Source organism: Capra hircus, chromosome 5, assembly GCF_001704415.2.
Source record: "Capra hircus breed San Clemente chromosome 5, ASM170441v1, whole genome shotgun sequence".
NCBI classification, from domain to species: Eukaryota; Metazoa; Chordata; class Mammalia; order Artiodactyla; family Bovidae; genus Capra; species Capra hircus.
In genome coordinates, this window is record NC_030812.1 from 59557296 (window position 1) to 59577031 (window position 19736).

The window sequence follows — 19736 nt, forward strand, 5'->3', positions numbered from 1 at the left end:
TGGAGAAGGAAGTGGCAACCCACTCCAGTGTTCTTGCCTGGAGAATCCCAGGGATGGGGGAGCCTGGTGGACTGCTGTCTACGGGGTCGCACAGAGTCGGACACGACTGAAGTGACTTAGCAGTAGCAGTAGATTTCTTGACAGAGAAAACTTTTAGCAAAGTGACCCATTTTTGAGGCTCTGAAAGGGAAAACAGTTCAGATCAGATGGGGTTCCTTGCTATCCTCTGGACACAGAGAACTCGTCTTCTCTGACTGTCCAGTCACACATGACCATTCATGCATCATTACTTGGCAGCATGATAGTTAAACAATGATGGAAAGGCTCAGATGGTAAAAGAATCTGCCTGCAGTGTGGGAGATGCAGGGTTCAATCCCTGGGTTGGGAAGATCCTCTGGAAAAGGAAATGGCGACCCACGCTAGTGTTCTTGCCTGGAGAGTTCCATGGACAGAGGAGCCTGGTGGAGTATAGTCCATGGGGTCACAAAGAGTTGGACATGACTCAGTGACTTTCAGTCACTCAAGTTTGTATCAGGGTAACTTGGTGCTAAATCCAATTTCATTAAAACATTTATTTATTTATTTAGTATTTGACAGAATTCAATTTTGCTTCTAATGAGTTTTTTTCCCTTTGCAGTTTCCGATCATGTGACCCTAATATGTTCTCACTGTATAATTCAGGAACAGTATTACCAACAGGAAAAATGACTCTAGAAAGCTATAAAGTGATGCTTGATTTCCTTCTTACAGCTAAAAAAAGAAAGGCTCACTTACCATCAGGTAAAATAAATACATTATATACTATCAAATTGTCTTTAGATATTTTTATTCACAAATGGAACACACAGATACACAAACACATGTTCCCTGACATGCACCCCAATAGACATTGAGTTACATGGATCATTATCCAGTGACTTAGGAATTTTGTTGAGTTGTGGTATTTTGTAGAAGATCCTTATTTGCTCTATGTTTTAAACTTACTGCATTTTTAGAATATCATCACATATGTTTGGAAATATTTATATTGAATTTTCCCCTACCCCAATTTGCCCGTTCAACAAATATAATGTTCTTTGAAAAATATTCATAGCCTTCAGTGGCCAAAGTAAGTGAAAACTTGCCCTCAGGTGATGAAGGTTTGGATGAGGCAAAGTTGGTGAAGATGGAGAAACACAAACAGACTAAGAATGCCTTTTGGAGGCAGAACCTATGGGATCCACTCAGAACCTGTACTGAGTATCGATATACCATGCCTGGTTCTAGGCCCTTTGTGTATTCACTCATTGGGTCATTCAACAAATGTTAGCCCTGCCTGCTCTCACATGTTCAATCCCTGGGTGGGGAAGATCCCCTGGGGGAGGAAATGGCAACCCACTCCAGTATCTATAGCTGGAGAATCCCATGGACAGAGGAGCCTAGTGTACTACAGTTCACGGGGTTGCAAAGAATCAGACATGACTGAAGTGACTGAGCATGCACGCAAGTTTCAGGAAAAACTCCACCAAACATACTGCTGCAAGCAGGCATGACAGCATCATTTAGCTGCTTTCTAGTTGCACTCAGAATCTTGCCTTAGGATCTTCAGTCAGCACCTTCCATGAAAGTTTACTCCAAGATGAACGAGATAATATTCTAATGGCAGGACCAGCCAATACCGTCTTCTGGTCAGGTGTCAAGGGGCTCCCAAGAGGTGGAGAGATGTATGTGAGCAGGGCTCTCTGTTTGGGTGTTGCACTGATGACACTATTCCTGAGTAATCACCTACCTTGAATACCACTCATTTCATGAGCAAACATTTATCTCTGATATCTTTATGTTATTGCAAACCCTCTTATATAGTTTTTTTTTAAATGACACTTTAAATGCTGTATGGCTTATTGCTGGGCAAGCTATTTCATATGCTGGTTAACTTTCCCAGGAGTTTTGATTCATATTTGAGGTACTTGACATGCTTTTTAATTTCTTCTGGGGTACAGTTTTACTGGTACTTGCATGTCATTCTATGACTGTTAAAGTATTTAAAAGTAAATTCCCTAGACATAGAAAGAGTCCAAGTTTTCATATGTAGACTACTATAGATATATATATATCTTCTTGAGTTTTCTAGCTCCCTAAGACCTCCTATGAAATTTACAATAGATTCTACAATTGAGACTTAGCGTTTAATGCAGAGTTCTAATGAGAGAATGTTTGTGGCAGAAGTCCTCCATGGTTTTCATAGCACAGCAACGGGAGGATGAGTGATCAGGGCTGCTGCACTCCCTAACTGCAGGGGATCCTCCTCATCTTCCAGTGTATGTGTCCAGGGAATAGCCTGTTAGGAGGGAAGTTAAGAAAAAGTGGGATCCTGTCATTCTTCTCCCCTGAAACATGACTTTCCTGCTTCTGCATCATTCCTTTGGCCAATCACCTTTGCCTGAAATGTTCTCCATACTCTTCCCCCACAGCTAAATCATGATTCACCCTTAAGAGCTAATCTAAGCACCTCCTCCTCCGGAAACTTTCCCTGGTTCATCGCATCCATAACAATTCTCTGCTTTCTCCAAACTAATGTAGCAGTTGTTATCTGAATTATTCATTTGATGCTAGCCACCTATTGTGTTTTCTGAAGCTTAACTCTCTACTGTCAATAACTTTATACTTTATACTGTAGATGCTGAAGAATTTTTGGCATTTCTTAATTCCAAAATGAGTGGTGAAAATGTTTCCAAGACCCAAACAGTTTATGAATCAGACTCTCAGTCGGGACTTAGCAGTAAAGAAAAGGACCGATCTGCAAATGTGGTTCTCTTGGATCATTTTATGAAAATCTTTTTATATTGCAGGAGAGCAATGGTAAGTTGGTCCTTCTTCTTTGTTAATGTAGTGGACATGAATCTCAGCCCATCAATTTGGGCATGTATGATATATTTATATCCTTATTCATAATTTTGATTTCAATAGTGAGACTAAGCTTGCTGGATTTTGTGTCAATCATCTGTGAGGCTTGCCATGGTACTGAGGTCTCAGTAGTAGAGTGGTAGAGTTGTGAGGGAGATGGTGAACCCCTTTTGTCATTAGTCATCCAATCATCCAGAGCTGAGGTGCCCTTTGTCCTTGTCTACAAAGTCTCCTTGAATATTCAGACACCCCTCTGCTGCTTTCTAGCCACGCTTGGGACATGGGCTTCTCCAGTGAGACCAGGGTTTCTTCTTTAGACTCTTGCTCCCTCCTGGGCATCACATGCTCCTTTCTTTCCTCTAGGAAAGGGGAAGATCTTTCTAGGCATGGGAAAGCCCTAACCCTTCCCCCTGACCTGCTTCTACAGGCTACTTGTGTCTTCTCTCAACTGTGTTTCTCTTTTTTCTTCTTAAATGTTATCTGATAGATTATTAAACTCAGAATAGGAATTAACTACAAAGAAATTAATTTCCTTTTTCTCATAGCAAGAAGTGGAGGTACATCAAACTTCTCAAGAGATGAGAAGAAATCTATCCTTTCTGGATAAGAAAGAAAGACTTAAGTTCCCATATTTCTTCATGGAGTAGAGAGTGACTTTCTAAAATATGTGAAGTCATCTCACATCATCTCCCATGACCATTAACAATGCATCCCATCCTCCTTTCTAGCAGCTTCAGGGCCTAGAGGGTCTGGGTCCTGCTTACCTCTTGGAACTCAGCTCCTCTTTCCCTGGTGCAGTCTACTCTCCCCTCTGTGGTTCTGAAAACACTAAGCGTGCTTTAGACCTCCCTCTTCAGTCCTCAGGTTCACCACCCATACTTTGCACCTCCTGTTCCCTCAGCCCCAAATGCCCTTCTTTTCCCAATAACCCCGCCCTCTCCTTCACATGACTTGTTCAAGTCACCTCCATAGAGAGGACTTCTCTCCTGACCACCGTGTCCTCTCACCCTTACCAGGGTGAGTACTACTACTACTAAGTCGCTTCAGTCGTGTCTGACTCTATGTGACCCCATAGACAGCAGCCCACCAGGCTCCCTTGTCCCTGGGATTCTCCAGGCAAGAACACTGGAGTGGGTTGCCATTTCCTTCTCCAGTTTTCCTTTAAAATTGGAGGAAGTTACAGTTCAGTACACACAGGCAAAGTCGTATCTGACTCTTTGTGACCTCATGGACTGTAGCCCACCAGGCTCCTCTGTCCATGGAATTCTCTAGGCAAGAATACTGGAGTAGGTTGCCATTGCCTTCTACCAGGGTGAGTAGTTTCTACTTGAATTTCCTTTATAACATGTATCATTCCCTGAAATTGTACTTTGATATGTCTGCTTAATAGTGTTGGATTTTCCTAATCAAAAGCAGCACAAGGTCAGGCCCAGTTTCCCTTGCTCACTGAGACATTCTCAGCACTTAGAACAATGGTCAAGTTGGAGTCCTAGCTCATCATTTAGTAGGGTCATAACCCAGGGTAAGTTAGCCCCATGCCTCCATTTCCTCATCTGTAAAATGAGAATACTACTACTGCGTACTTACTTCATAGGAGTTGTTATATAGAATGTTATATTAGAATACAAATGTCTTACCACGGTGTCTAGCACTGTAAGCATATAACAAATGATGTTAGTTACTTTTATTACTGACTTAGAATATTAGCAGAAAGGTGAAGTCACTCAGAGATCTGTAACTGGCATCTTTTGAATGTTGTGCTTGTCTTAGGTTCTTGCTCATCGTGGTGGCTATTGGACTCTGCTTCAGAACTGCTGTCGGGCCCTTTGGAACTTTACTCAGGAGTTACAAATACTGCATAAACAAACAGTGGATCTGTATAAGACATTTCCTATTAGCCAGGATAATTTCCTCTGTATCTCTGTTTTACCATTCTATTTGGGAGCAGAATTACTTATTGACATGTTAATAGAACTACAGAATACTGATTCTATTAAGGTAAGAGTATTTGGGCAATTCTTTTTATTGTAGTTGATTAACAATTTTTTGTGTATCATACAGCTTGGGATAAGTAGAAATTTTATATTTTGCTTGAGTTGTTTTTTGGTTTGTCTTGATTTTATTTCTTTGTTATTTGGTTCACAGTATATAATGTGCACTGATGCTAATTACAAATATCTGCCTGAAAATCAGTTTCTTACATGGAAAACAAAGTAGCATTTATTGAGCTCCAGCTTCTACAGAAACTAACCAAAATACATTTAATCTTCATGGTAATCATTTGATAGAGAAAAAAACAGACCCTAAAACAGATCACGTAGCTTGTTGGTTGATACTTGTTTTAGTCCCTGTTCTGTTCCTCTAGATGTAGAATTTGCAGCCATTTAAAATCTACCACACTGTGGTTTAAAGCATGAAAATAAAATTAAAAAAGAAGCAAACCTCATATAACTTAAACACATTAAAAATTAGTAAACACATAAATATTTTGAATCATGGGGTTTATAACATTTTTCAGATGTAAAATATATGATAATGATAGTACAAAAGACTGGGAGGGCAAATAAAATGAAACTGAATAAGTTTTTAAACTTTATATAAATATAAAGTGATACAGTATTAAGTGGAATGTGATAAGTTAAGTATGCATTTAATAATCTCCCAAGTAACTACCAAATAAAGTGATATAGCTAAAAGGCCAAATGAAAGCTAAAACTAAAATGGAAAACTAAATAATAGTCAGTTAACTAAAGAAAGCAGGGAAAGAGGAACACAAACACATGGAACAAATAGAAAATAACAAATAACCTAATCCAGTTATATCAATAACTATATTAAATATAAATAGACTAAATACCCCAGTTAAAAGGCAGAGATTATCTGGATTAAAAAAAGAGAGAGATGTACTTGTCCATAAGAGAAGCACTCTAGATATGAAGAAACAGATAAATTGAAAATAAAACAATACTTGGAAGAATTATACTACAAAAATAGTTAGCATAGAAAGGTTGATGAGGCTATATTAATATTAGATAAAATGATCTTCAAGTCAAAAAGTATTTTGAAGGATAAAGAGGGACATTTCATAATGAGAAGAAGCTCAATTAATCAGAAAGACATACTAATCATAAATATGTTTACACCAAATAACAGTGATTCAGAATATACTTTGGACACCAAAAGCTTGAAGAACTTTCTGCTTGGTGGACACATTGATGTACCAAGCAGATCTCAGGCCCTGAGTCCAAAAGGAAAGGTCACAGAAGTGCCTTATCTTAGACCCGTCCAGACCTGGCCCGTTGTGCATTTGGCCATTCTTGGGTTGTATCCTTTATAAGAAAACTGTGTCAATGAGTTCTGAGTCATTCTAGGAAATTACTGAACCTGAGTTTACAACTGGTCAGTCAGAAGTTCAGGTGCCGCGGGACCTGTGACTGGCACCTCCAGCGAGCACTGACCCTTAAGCCTGTGGAGTCTGACCCTAACTGTGGGGTAGTTAGTGTCAGCACTGATGCGCAGTACATTGAGGGAGGTTGGAAACAAAGCACATAGTGCGTTCACCAAGATGGACTGTCAGTTCAGTTGCCCAGTCATGTCTGACTCTTTGTGACCCAATGAATCACAGCATGCCAAGCCCCCCTACCATCACCAACGCCCAGAGTTCACTCAAACTCATGTCCAATGAGTCGGTGTTGCCATCCAGCCATCTCATCCTCTTTCGTCTCCTTCTCCTCCTGCCCCCAATCCCTCCCAGCATCAGAGTCTTTTCCAATGAGTCAATTCTTCGCACAGGGTGGCCAAAGTATTGGAGTTTCAGCTTCAGCATCAGTCCTTCCAAAGAACACCCAGGACTGATCTCTTTTAGAGTGGATCGGTTGGATCTCTTTGCAGTCTAAGAGACTCTCAAGAGTCCTCTCCAAAAACGCAGTTCAAAAGCATCAATTCTTCAGCACTCAGCTTTCTTCACAGTCCAACTCTCACATCCATACATGACCACAGGAAAAACCATAGCCTTGACTAGACAGACCTTTGTTGGCAAAGTAATGTCTCTGCTTTTCAATATGCCATCTAGGTTGGTCATAACTTTTCTTCCAAGGAGTAAATGTCTTTTAATGCATGGCTGCAGTCACCAACTGCTGTGATTTTGGAGCCCCCCAAAATAAAGTCTGACACTGTTTCCACTGTTTCCCCATCTATTTCCCATGAAATGATGGGACCAGATGCCATGATCTTCATTTTCTGAATGTTGATAGATGGGGAAACAGTGGAAACAGTGTCAGACTTTATTTTTTTGGGCTCCAAAATCACTGCAGATGGTGACTGCAGCCATGAAATTAAAAGACGCTTACTCCTTTGAAGAAAAGTTATGACCAACCTAGACAGCGTATTCAAAAGCAGAGACATTACTTTGCCGACTAAGGTCCGTCTAGTCAAGGCTATTGTTTTTCCTGTGGTCATGTATGGATGTGAGAGTTGAATTGTGAAGAAGGCTGAGCACCAAAGAATTGATGCTTTTGAACTGTGGTGTTGGAGAAGACTCTTGAGAGTCCCTTGGACTGCAAGGAGATCCAACCAGTCCATTCTGAAGAAGATCAACCCTGGGATTTCTTTGGAAGGAATGATGCTAAAGCTGAAACTCCTGTACTTTGGCCACCTCATGAGAAGAGTTGACTCACTGGAAAAAACTCTGATGCTGGGAGGGATTGGGGGCAGGAGGAGAAGGGGATGACCAAGGATGAGATGGCTGGATGGCATCATGGACTCGATGGACGTGAGCCTGAGTGAACTCCGGGAGATGGTGATGAACAGGGAGGCCTGGCGTGCTGCGATTCATGGGGTCGCAAAGAGTCGGACACAACTGACCGACTGAGCTGAACTGAACTGATCTGAGCTTTAAGCCAACTTTTTCACTCTCTTCTTTCACTTTTATCAAGAGGCTTTTTAGTTCCTCTTCACTTTCTACCATGAGGGTGGTGTCATCTGCATATCTGAGGTTATTGATGTTTCTCCCGGCAATCTTGATTCCAGCTTGTGCTTCTTCCAATCCTGCGTTTGTCATGATGTACTCTGTATATAAGTAAAATAAGCAGGGTGACAATCAATATACAGCCTTGTTGTACTCCTTTTCCTATTTGGAACCAGTCTGTTGTTCCATGTCCAGTTGCTTCCTGACCTGTATATAGGTTTCTCAAGAGGCAGGTCAGGTGGTCTGGTATTCCCATCTCTCTCAGAATTTTCCACAGTTGATTGTGATCCACACAAAGGCTTTGGCACAGTAAATAAAGCAGAAATAGATGTTTTCTAGAACTCTCTTCCTTTTTTGATGATCCAGCAGATGTTGGCCATTTGATCTCTGGTTCCTCTGCCTTTTCTAAAACCAGCTTGAACATCTGGAAGTTCACGGTTCACATATTGCTGAAGCCTGGCTTGGAGAATTATGAGCATTACTTTACTAGCGTGTGAGATGACTGCAATTGTGCGGTAGTTTGAGCATTCTTTGGCATTGCCTTTCTTTGGGATTGGAATAAAAACTGACCTTTTCCAGTCCTGTGGCCACTGCTGAGGTTTCCAAATTTGCTAGCATGTCGAGTGCAGCACTTTCACAGCATCATCTTTCAGGATTTGAAACAGCTCAATTGGAATTCCATCACCTTCACTAGCTTTGTTCGTAGTGGTATTTTCTAAGGCTCACTTGACTTCACATTCTAGGATGTCTGGCTCTAGATTAGTGATCACACCATTGTGAATATCTTGGTCGTGAAGCTCTTTTTTTGTATAGTTCTTCTGTGTATTCTTGCCACCTCTTCTTAATATCTTCTGCTTCTGTTAGGTCCATACCATTTCTGTCCTTTATCGAGCCCATCTTTGCATGAAATGTTCCCTTGGTATCTCTCATTTTCTTGAAGAGATCTGTAGTCTTTCCCATTCTGTTGTTTTCCTCTATTTCTTTGCATTGATCGCTGAGGAAGGCTTTCTTATCTCTCCTTGCTATTCTTTGGAACTCTGCATTCAGATGGTTATAACTTTCCTTTTCTCTTTTGTTTTTCACTTCTCTTCTTTTCACAGCTATTTGTAAGGCCTCCCCAGACAGCCATTTTGCTTTTTTGCATTTCTTTTTCATGGGGATGGTCTTGATCCCTGTCTCCTGTACAGTGTCATGAACCTCCGTCCATGGTTGATCAGGCACTATCTATCAGATCTAGTCCCTTAAATCTGTTTCTCACTTCCACTATATAATCATAAGGGATTTGATTTAGGTCATACCTGAATGGTCTAGTGGTTTTCCCCACTTTCTTCAATTTAAGTCTGAATTGGCAATAAGGAGTTTATGGTCTGAGCCACAGTCAGCTCCTGGTCTTGTTTTTGCTGACTGTATAGAGCTTCTCCATCTTTGGCTGCAAAGAATATAATCAATCTGATTTTGGTGTTGACCATCTGGTGATGTCCATGTGTAGAGTCTTCTCTTGTGTTGTTGGAAGATGGTGTTTGCTATGACCAGTGCATTTTCTTGGCAAAACTCTATTAGTCTTTGCCCTGTTTCATTCCGTACTCCAAGGCCCAATTTGCCTGTACTCCACGTTTTTCTTGACTTCCTAGTTTTGCATTCCAGTCCCCTATAATGAAAAGGACATCTTTTTTGGGTGTTAGTTCTAAAAGGTCTTGTAGGTCTTCATAGAACCGTTCAACTTCAGCTTCTTCAGCATTACTGGTTGGGGCATAGGCTTGGATTACCATGATATTGAATGGTTTGCCTTGGAAATGAACAGAGATCTTTCTGTTGTTTTTGAGATTTATCCCAGTACTGTATTTCGGACTGTTTTGTTGACCATGATGGCTACTCCATTTCTTCTAAGGGATTCCTGCCCACAGTAGTAGATATAATGGTCATCTGAGTTAAATTCACCCATTCCAGTCCATTTTAGTTCACTGATTCCTAGAACGTCAGCGTTCACTCTTGCCACCTCCTGTTTGACCACTTGATTCATGGACCTGACATTTCAGGTTCCTATGCAATATTACTCTTTATAGCGTCGGACCTTGCTTCTATCACCAGTCACATCCACAGTTGTTTTTGCTTTGGCTCCATCCCTTCATTCTTTCTGGAGTTATTTCTCCACTGATTTCCAGTAGCATATTGGGCACCTACTGACCCAGGGAGTTCCCCTTTCAGTATCCTATCATTTTGCCTTTTCATACTGTTCATGGGGTTCTCAAGGCAAGAATACTGAAGTGATTTGCCATTCCCTTCTCCAGTGGACCACATTCTGTCAGACCTCTCCACCATGACCCGTCCGTCTTGGGTGGCCCCACACGGCATAGCTTAGTTTCATTGAGTTAGACAAGGCTGTGGTCCGTGTGATCAGATTGGCTAGTTTTGTGTGATTATGATTTCAGTGTGTCTGCCTTCTGATGCCCTCTCGCAACACCTACCATCTTACTTGGGTTTCTCTTACCTTGGATGTGGGGTATCTCTTCACGACTGCTGCAGCAAAGCACAGCCTCTGCTTCTTACCTTGGACAATGGGTATCTCCTAACAGCCACCCCTCCTGACCTTGGACGTGGAGTAGGTCCTCTGGGCCCTCCTGCGCCCACGCAGCTGCCGCTCCTTGGACGTGGGGTTGCTCCTCTCTGCAAGATGGATTGTATACAGAGTCAAAATAGAAGTCATAATAAAATTTAAAAGACTTAAGTCTTAAAGAGTATGTTTACTCTTTATAATGTAAAAGCTATATTATAAACAGATTAATATAATGTAGGAAGAAAAATCTTCAAATATCTGGAAATTAAATAACACAATTCTAAATAACCCATGGGTCAAAGAAGAAAACATAAAAGAAATTTTAAAAATATTTCAACCAATGATAACATATCAAAATTTTGAGATGCAATAAGCCAATGCTTAGCAGGAAATTCATAGCTTCAAATGTTTAGTAAATAGAAACAAGATAAAATATCAACCATTTAAGTGTTCATCTATAGGAGCTAGAAAAAGAAGAGTAAATTAAACCCAAAGTAATTAAAAAGAATAATGAAATTGGTAAGAAGAAAATGGTAAGAGCAGAAGTAAATTAGATACAAAACAACCCAGAAAATTAATAAAGTCAATCAATTAATCTTTTGAAAATATGATTAAAATTGACAGAATCTTAGGAATACTGATGAACAAAGGTAAAAAAAGTGTGAATTACTATTATTTTTAACAAAAGAGGGATATGGTTATAGTTCCCATATATATTAAAAGAAAAATAGAAATCATATCCAATTTACTAATGAATTTGATAACTTAGATGAAATAGACATGTCTATTATAAAGTACAGCTCAACAAAACTGACACAAAAGTGATAGATAAAAATTAATTAACCTAAATATATTAAATTGAGTTTATAATCAGAAACTTTGACATGAAACTCCAGGCCCAGAATACTTTTCTACAGAATTCTAGCAAACATAAAGGAAGAAATAATAAATAGTATACTGTTTTTGGGACGTGAGGTCAGCTTAACCCTGACAGGTACATCAAAAAGAAAAATATTAATCAATATTACTCATGAACATATACACCAGACTCTTTAATGAAGTATTAGCAAATTAATCCAAGCAATATACAAAATATGCAAAGAATATATGTAATATATACAAATGATGATCAAGTGGGGTTTGAGCCCAGATATATAAGGTTCACGTTTGAAAATTAATCAATGTAATTCACCATATTAACAGGATAAAGGAGAAAAATCATATGGTCATTGAAATAGATACAGAAAAAGTATTTACAAAATTCTGTATCACTTTTTTCATCTGCTCCTTCTCTACCTCTGGTTGAACCATGCTTGCTCTGAGCTCTGGGTACCTGCTAAGCCAGGGAAGCTGTCATCTTCTATCACAATTATTTACTGGGACCTCATCAGTCATCATGTGATGTTCCCTGACAATTATAAGATCCTGAAGATCCTGAGTGGGCTGTGCCTGAAAGTGGAAGGGAAGATGGTCAGTACGGCTGAGGATAACATTGATGAAAATGTACTTTGCTATCCAGTGCTTTCAGTACCCAAGGTAAAAGCACAGTATTCACTGGTGTTGATATGATCATGAATCATCACTTGCAGAAAACTAGTTTCACAAAAGGAGCATGTAAGAGAAATGCAAATCAAAACCACAATGAGGTACCATTTCACGCCAGTCAGAATGGCTGCAATCTAAAAGTCTACAAGCAATAAATCCTGGAGAGGGTGTGGAGAAAAGGGAACCCTCTTACACTGTTGGTGGGAATGCAAACTAGTACAGCCACTATGGAGAACAGTGTGGAGATTCCTTAAAAAACTGGAAATGAACTGCCTTATGACCCAGCAATCCCACTGCTGGGCATACACACCGAGGAAACCAGAATTGAAAGAGACACATATACCCCAATGTTCATCGCAGCACTGTTTATAATAGCCAGGACATGGAAGCAACCTAGATGCCCATCAGCAGATGAATGGATAAGAAAGCTGTGGTACATATACACAATGGAGTATTACTCAGCCATTAAAAAGAATACATTTGAATCAGTTCTAATGAGGTGGATGAAACTGGAGCCTATTATACAGAGTGAAGTAAGCCAGAAAGAAAAATACCAACACAGTATAGTAACACATATATATGGAATTTAGAAAGATGGTAATGATGACCCTGTATGTGAGACAGCAAAAGAGACACAGATGTATAAAACAGTCTTTTGGACTCTGTGGAAGAGGGAGAGGGTGGGATGATTTGGGAGAATGGCATTGAAACATGTATAATGTCATATATGAAACAAATTGCCAGTCCAGGTTTGATGCAGGATATAGGATGCTTGGGGCTGGTGCACTGGGATGACCCAGAGGGATGGTACGGGGAGGGAGGAGGGAGGAGGGTTCAGGATGGGAAACACCTGTACACCCATGGTGGACTCATGTTGATGTGTGGCAAAACCAATACAATATTGTAAAGTAAAAAAAAAAAAAAAAAAGAAATGAACAAAAAAACAAAAACTTGAACTCCATAAAAAAAAAAAAAAAAGAAATAAATCAAGGCTTTCCTGGTGGTTCAGTGGTAAAATAATCTGCGTGACAATGCAGGAGACACAAGTTTGATCCCTGATCTGGAAAGATCCCACATGCCACGAAGCAGTTAAGCACATGTGCCACAACAATTGAGCCTAGGCTTAGAATCTGGGAGCCACAACTGCTGAGCCCACATGCTGCAACTACTGAAGCCTGCATGCCCTGGACATGTTGCTTCCTCAACAAGAGAAGCCACTGCAATAAGTCTGTGCACTGCCACTAGAGTAGCCCCTACTTGCTGCAACTAAGGAAAAACTCAAGCAGCAACAAAGACCCCGCACAGCCAAAATAAATAAATTTAAAAAGAAGGAAATAAAAGATTCCATGAACTCAATCAGAGGCAGACTTGAAGAACAGAGACCAGAAAAGATAAAACCTTTTATGAGAAAGTCTGAGAAATAAACCAAGCATTTCCTGCTAATTTAAAAAAAAACTACCAGTTTTTTGTTGGTGAAGATATGAACCTAGATAGTGTGGTTGCTCTACTAGACTACCATAAGGATGGTATCACCCATGTATGATTTTCTTTATGAACGGTTTCAGTTCAGTTCAATTCAGTTCATTTCAGTCGCTCAGTCAGGTCTGATTCTTTGCGACCCCATGAATCGCAGCACGCCAGGCCTCCCTGTCCATCACCATCTCCTGGAGTTTACTCAGACTCACGTCCATCGAGTCCGTGATGCCATCCAACCATCTCATCCTCGGTCGTCCCCTTCTCCTCCTGCCCCCAATCTCTCCCAGCATCAGAGTCTTTTCCAATGAGTCAACACTTCGCATGAGGTGGCCAAAGTACTGGAATTTCAGCTTTAGCATCATTCCTTCCAAAGAAATTCCAGGGCTGATCTCCTTCAGAATGGACTGGTTGGATCTCCTTGCAGTCCAAGGGACCCTTAAGAGTCTTCTCCAACACCACCGTTCAAAAGCATCAATTCTTCGGTGCTCAGCCTTCTTCACAGTCCAACTCTCACATCCATACATGACCACAGGAAAAACCATAGCCTTGACTAGACGGACCTTAGTCGGCAAAGTAATGTCTCTGCTTTTGAATATGCTATCTAGGTTGGTCATAACTTTTCTTCCAAGGAGTAAGCGTCTTTTAATTTCATGGCTGCAGTCACCATCTGCAGTGATTTTGGAGCCCCAAAAATAAAGTCTGACACTGTTTCCACTGTTTCCCCATCTATTTGCCATGAAGTGATGGGACCGGATGCCATAATCTTTGTTTTCTGAATGTTGAGCTTTAAGCCAATTTTTTCACTCTCTTCTGTCACTTTCATCAAGGGGCTTTTTAGTTCCTCTTCACTTTCTGCCATAAGGGTGGTGTCATCTGCATATCTGAGGTGATTGATATTTCTCCTGGCAATCTTGATTCCAGCTTGTGTTTCTTCCAGTCCAGTGTTTCTCATGATGTACTCTGCATAGAAGTTAAATAAGCAGGGTGACAATATACAGCCTTGACGTACTCCTTTTCCTATTTGGAACCAGTCTGTTGTTCCATGTCCAGTTCTAACTGTTGCTTAGAAATGGAGAAATGTTAACAAATCTGGCAATAACTCTAGACCTTTCACATATAATCATAAATTATTCCATTTTTCATCCACACAGGAAGAGAACTTAGGTAAATGGAACTAGTGTCATTTGAGTTCTTTGACTTTTGATTATTAGACTATAAGGGCGGAGCTTATAACATCAGCAAAATGACATCTTTTATTGAGCATGTTATGTGCCAGACACTGTGCTAAGGTGGCAAATTCACATAGGTTATGTATGTCACACCTATTATTCATAACTTCACAAGCAGATGATTTTCAAGGTCTCTTCCAAATTCAAGGACTATGAATCTTATGGGAGGGAATATGTATCCTCTACTTTTTTTGAGGCAAGTGGAAGTACTCCTGGTCTTTACTACTTTTGTTGATACCTTCTCTCTCCTATGCATGTTATTGTTGGGGTTACCTTTAATGATAACACCAAATTAGGAGAGGCTAGACTTGGTTTGTTGTTATTGTTGTTTAGTCTGACCCCATGGATTGTTGCCTGCCAGGCTCTTCTGTCCATGGGATTTCCCAGGCAAGAATGCCAGAGTGGGTTGTCATTTCTTTCTCCAGGAAATCTTCCCAACCCAGGGACTGAACCCATGTCTCCTGCACTGGCAGGCAGATATTTTACTGCTGAGTCACCAGGGAAGCCCTACTAACTTTATTGGGCTATAGTCTGGCCAGTGTGTGCCTGCTAAGTTGCTTCAGTCGTGTTCAACTCTTTGCAACCCCATGGACTGTAGCCCACCAGGCTCCTCTGTCCATGGGATTCTCCAGGCAAGGACACTGAAGTGGGTTGCCATGCCCTTTTCTGATAGTCTGGCCAGTAGGTGGATCTAAAGGATTTTGCTAATAAACACATGAAAAGATGCTCAACATCACTCACTATTAGAGAAATGCAAATTGAAACTACAATGAGATATCACTTCACACCAGTGAGAATGGCCATCATCAAAAAGAATCTACAAACAATAAATCCTAGAGAGGATGTGGAGAAAAGGGAAGCCTCTTGCACTCTTGGTGAGAATGTAAATTGATACAGCCAATATGGAAAACAGTATGGAGATTTCTTAAAACACTAAGAATAAAACTACCATATGACCCAGTAATCTGACTAGGTGGCATATACCCTGAGGAAACCAAAATTGAAAAGACACATGTACCCCAATGTTCATTGCAGCACAATTTAGAATAGCTAGGACATGGAAGCAACTTAGATGTCCATCAACAGATGAATGGATAAAGAAGCTGTGGTATGGATATACAATGAAATATTATTCAACCAGAAAAAGGAGTGCATTTGAGTCAATTCTAATGAGGTGGATGAGCCTATAGTCTATTATACAGAGCAAAGTAAGTCAGAAAGAGAAAAATGAATATTGTATAGTAATGTATATATAAGGAATCTAGAAAGATGGTACTGATGAAATTATTTTCAGGGCAGCAAAGGAGACACAGACATAGAGAACAGACTGATGGACACAGTGAGTGGGGAGGAAGGAGAGGATGGGATGTATGAAGAAAGTAACATGGAAATAAACATTACCATATGTAAAATAGATAGCCAATGGAAATTTACTGTATGCTCAGGGAACTCAAATCGACTCTGTAGCAACCTAGAGGTGTGGGATGGGGAGAGAAGTGGGAGGGATGTTCAAGAAGGAGGGGACATATATATATACCAAATTGCCAACATCCGTTGGATCATCAAAAAAGGAAGAGAGTTCCAGAAAAACATCCATTTCTGCTTTCTTGACTATACCAAAGCCTTTGACTGTGTGGATCACAATAAACTGTGGAAAATTCTGAAAGAGATGGGAATACCAGACCACCTGACCTGCCTCTTGAGAAATCTATCTGCAGGTCAGGAAGCAACAGTTAGAACTGGACATGGGAAAACAGACTGGTTCCAAATAGGAAAAGGAGTACATCAAGGCTGAATATTGTCACCCTGCTTATTTAACTTCTATGCAGAGTACACCATGAGAAACGCTGGACTGGAAGAAGCACCAGCTGGAATGAAGGTTGCCGGGAGAAATATCAATCACCTCAGATATGCAGATGACACCAACCTTATAGCAGAAAATGAAGAGGAACTAAAAAGCCTCTTGATGAAAGTGAAAGAGGAGAGTGAAAAAGTTGGCTTAAAGCTCAACATTCAGAAAACGAAGATCATGGCATCTGGTCCCATCACTTCATGGCAAATAGATGGGGAAACAGTGTCAGACTTTATTTTTTTGGGCTCCAAAATCTCTGCAGATGGTGATTGCAGCCATGACGTTAAAAGAGGCTTACTCCTTGGAAGGAAAGTTTTGACCAACCTAGATAGCATATTGAAAAGCAGAGACATTACTTTTCCAACAAAAGTCCGTCTAGTCAAGGCTATGGTTTTTCCAGTGGTCATGTATGGATGTGAGAGTTGGACTGTGAAGAAAGCTGAAGAATTAGAAGAATTGATGCTTTTGAACTGTGGTTTTGGAGAAGACTCTTGAGAGTCCCTTGGACTGCAAGGAGATCCAACCAGTCCATCCTAAAGGAGGTCAGTCCTGGGTGTTCTTTGGAAGGACTGATGCTGAAGCTGAAACTCCAATACTGTGGCCACCTTATGCGAAGTGTTAACTCATTGGAAAATACTGTGATGCTGGGAGGCATTGGCGTCCGGAGGAGAAGGGGACAGCAGAGGATGAGATGGCTGGATCGCATCACCGACTTGTTGGACATGAGTTTGAGTGAACTCTGGTAGTTGGTGATGATAGGGGGGCCTGGCGTGCTGCAATTCATGGGGTTGCAAAGAGTCGGACACAACTGAACTGAACTGAGCGACTGGACTGAACTGAACTGAGAAGACTTTTTTCTCCCTAAGTTTGACATTTGCATCAGGGAACTGGGCACATTTTTGTACAAACTGAATGTAACCAATGTATTAAGGAAATTTAATTATTTGTATATACTATAGCCTGTTTTCTCTCATAACTTTACCTTATTTATTGGTTTAATGTTCTTACTTAAATAGTGACTATGTACCAGGAAGTATAGTGATGACTAACCATACGTGGCTATTTATATTTAGGCTTAAATAATTAAACTTAAAAATCCAGTTGCTGCAGTCATTCTTCAACAGCTCAGTATCCACATGTGCTTAGTGGCTACTGTATAGAACAGCACAAATGTAACACATTTACTTCATCACAGTAGAGCTTTTGAACAATATCATCAAGCTTTGATTTGCATAATGAATATGTTCGATTTTTTTCTGTTCCGTTCTTTTCCATGTTATATTTTTAGCTATTCATTCCGTGTTCAGACCAAACATGTAGTGAAATATGAAATTTCAAAGTTTTGCTTCAATGTGCTACTTGCAGACTATTGATGAAAAAGGAGAGTTCAGTGTCCCAAGTTGCTACGGAAATATTAAAAATGATAACGGTGGTTCCAGCCTTACCTTTGAGCATCCTCTGGATGATGTCAATGTGGTCGATTTGAAATGGATCCATGACTTTGTATTAAAATCTCTGGAACTTGTCTATCAAGTAGAAAAATGGGAAACACTCGTATCACTTGCCATTCAGTTCAATGCAGTTTCGCAGTAAGTACCTCTGATAGGGCGGCTAACAGCCATAGACTTTACTGAGAGGAACGTGTCTTTACTAATGTTTGTTTCTAATATATATTTTACTCTTATCTAGTGAAAGATATACAGAACAAGTGACTCCACTCCTGGTTTACGCGCAGCGCCAGCTTCTACTGCAAATATCCAAATGCAAGGGCCCAGACATCAGCCAGCAGGCTTGCGTAAGATATGAGACTGAATACAAACAGAAGGTAAGTTTGGCTCTGTTATTCATGCAGTTGTGATTTCTTAGTACCCGTATAACTAACTAGCAAGATTTGGGATCAGATAAATGTTGCTATTTTCACTTAGGCATTTATCATTCAAATCAGCAAACATTGTTGAGAATCACTGTTTGCCAGTATTTTCCAGATTCAGAGAAAAAAAGAATTAAGTCCTTGTACACGAGGAGCTTATATCCAGGTCAAAGCTGGATTACCATTAGGCACAGTGAGAAGAGTGCTGGAGACATAGCACTCCTTTAGGAGCCATTACATGTTTTGATTTCTTTTACAATAAGAAGAAAAAGGAACTTTTATGTTAAAGAAAATGTTGCAGTTTTAACAATATTTTTTGATGGAGCAGTAGGCCCATGAAGGCAAAAGTACCTAGGGCTCACTAATGACATGTTGCAGATTTAAGTTGGGGGAGGAAAGAGATACATCTAGTTTCTCATTTATTAGCTTAATAAATATGTACTGACTCCCTAAGATTAGAGCTGCTGCATTCAATTGTGCAGTCTGTGTCCTGCCCTAGGGCACTTGGCATATGTTGGGGTGCTGAATCCAGCCCCTGCCCACACACTAGTCCATGTAGGGTTGAGGGGCTTGCAGCTCCCCAGAGAAGGGTCCCATTTTTTTTTCTCACAAAGGCTGCTTATGGTCTTGGCATATTCTTGCCTCTTGCATATTCTATAACGAGAGAGCTGTGTTCTTGCTTTATGGAGTTTAGTTTCAGAAGCATGGAGGTAGGACCAGTGGATAAACATGTAAACAGATAAAAAGATTTATGATCAGCATAAATTCTCTGAAGAAGATAAAATAGGTACATGGATAGAGATAGGCTGAGGTGAGAGGTGGAAAAGTTGAGCCGAGGTGATTGGGAAGGTCTCTTGGAGATGGTCACATTTGGTGGGAAGGAGGCCTGCCCTATAGTGGAAAAGAATATTCCAGCCTAAGGAGAGAACAGGATCAAAGACCCTGAGAAGGGACAGGAAGGAGGCCCAGACCCTACAGTGCAGCAGACAAGAGAGATCAGAAGAAGGGGCTGCTCCTTCTGCATCTTCTTGGGTGCTTCCTCCTCTTCTCCCCAGTGTCTCAGTGTTAGTTCAGCCCAATGCTCTGTTCTTGGGCCTCCAGTACTCTATCGAGGTATTCTCCGTTGGAGAGTTAACTCAACTAGTGGCTCAAAGTAAACATATTCATGATGATGGCTACCAAAATTACATCTCCTATCTAGACCTTTCTCCTATATTCTGTGCTGACGTATCTAACTGCCTGTATCAGTCAGGGTTCAATCAAAGAAGCAAAACTAGTTACAGCTATCTCTCCTCTCCCCAAATGTCCACATTGCTTTTTCCCACACCTTTTCCAGTCTTGACTAAATATCACACTCTCTG

General features: G+C 40.5%; 1 protein-coding gene across 3 annotated transcripts in view; it reads left to right on the forward strand.

Annotated features, from left to right (window-relative positions):
- Positions 1-19736, forward strand: part of CFAP54 (cilia and flagella associated protein 54) — a 335725-nt gene that overhangs the window by 132064 nt on the left and 183925 nt on the right. For all 3 annotated transcript variants that reach the window (XR_001918076.1, XM_013963991.2, XM_005680630.3), the window contains exons 34-38: positions 638-780; positions 2657-2838; positions 4654-4881; positions 17871-18094; positions 18195-18330. Coding sequence is in view for 2 of the 3 variants with exons in the window: in XM_013963991.2 (XP_013819445.2) it covers positions 638-780; positions 2657-2838; positions 4654-4881; positions 17871-18094; positions 18195-18330 (913 nt within the window). In the remaining variant the exon portion in view is untranslated. The remainder of the gene's footprint in view (positions 1-637; positions 781-2656; positions 2839-4653; positions 4882-17870; positions 18095-18194; positions 18331-19736) is intronic.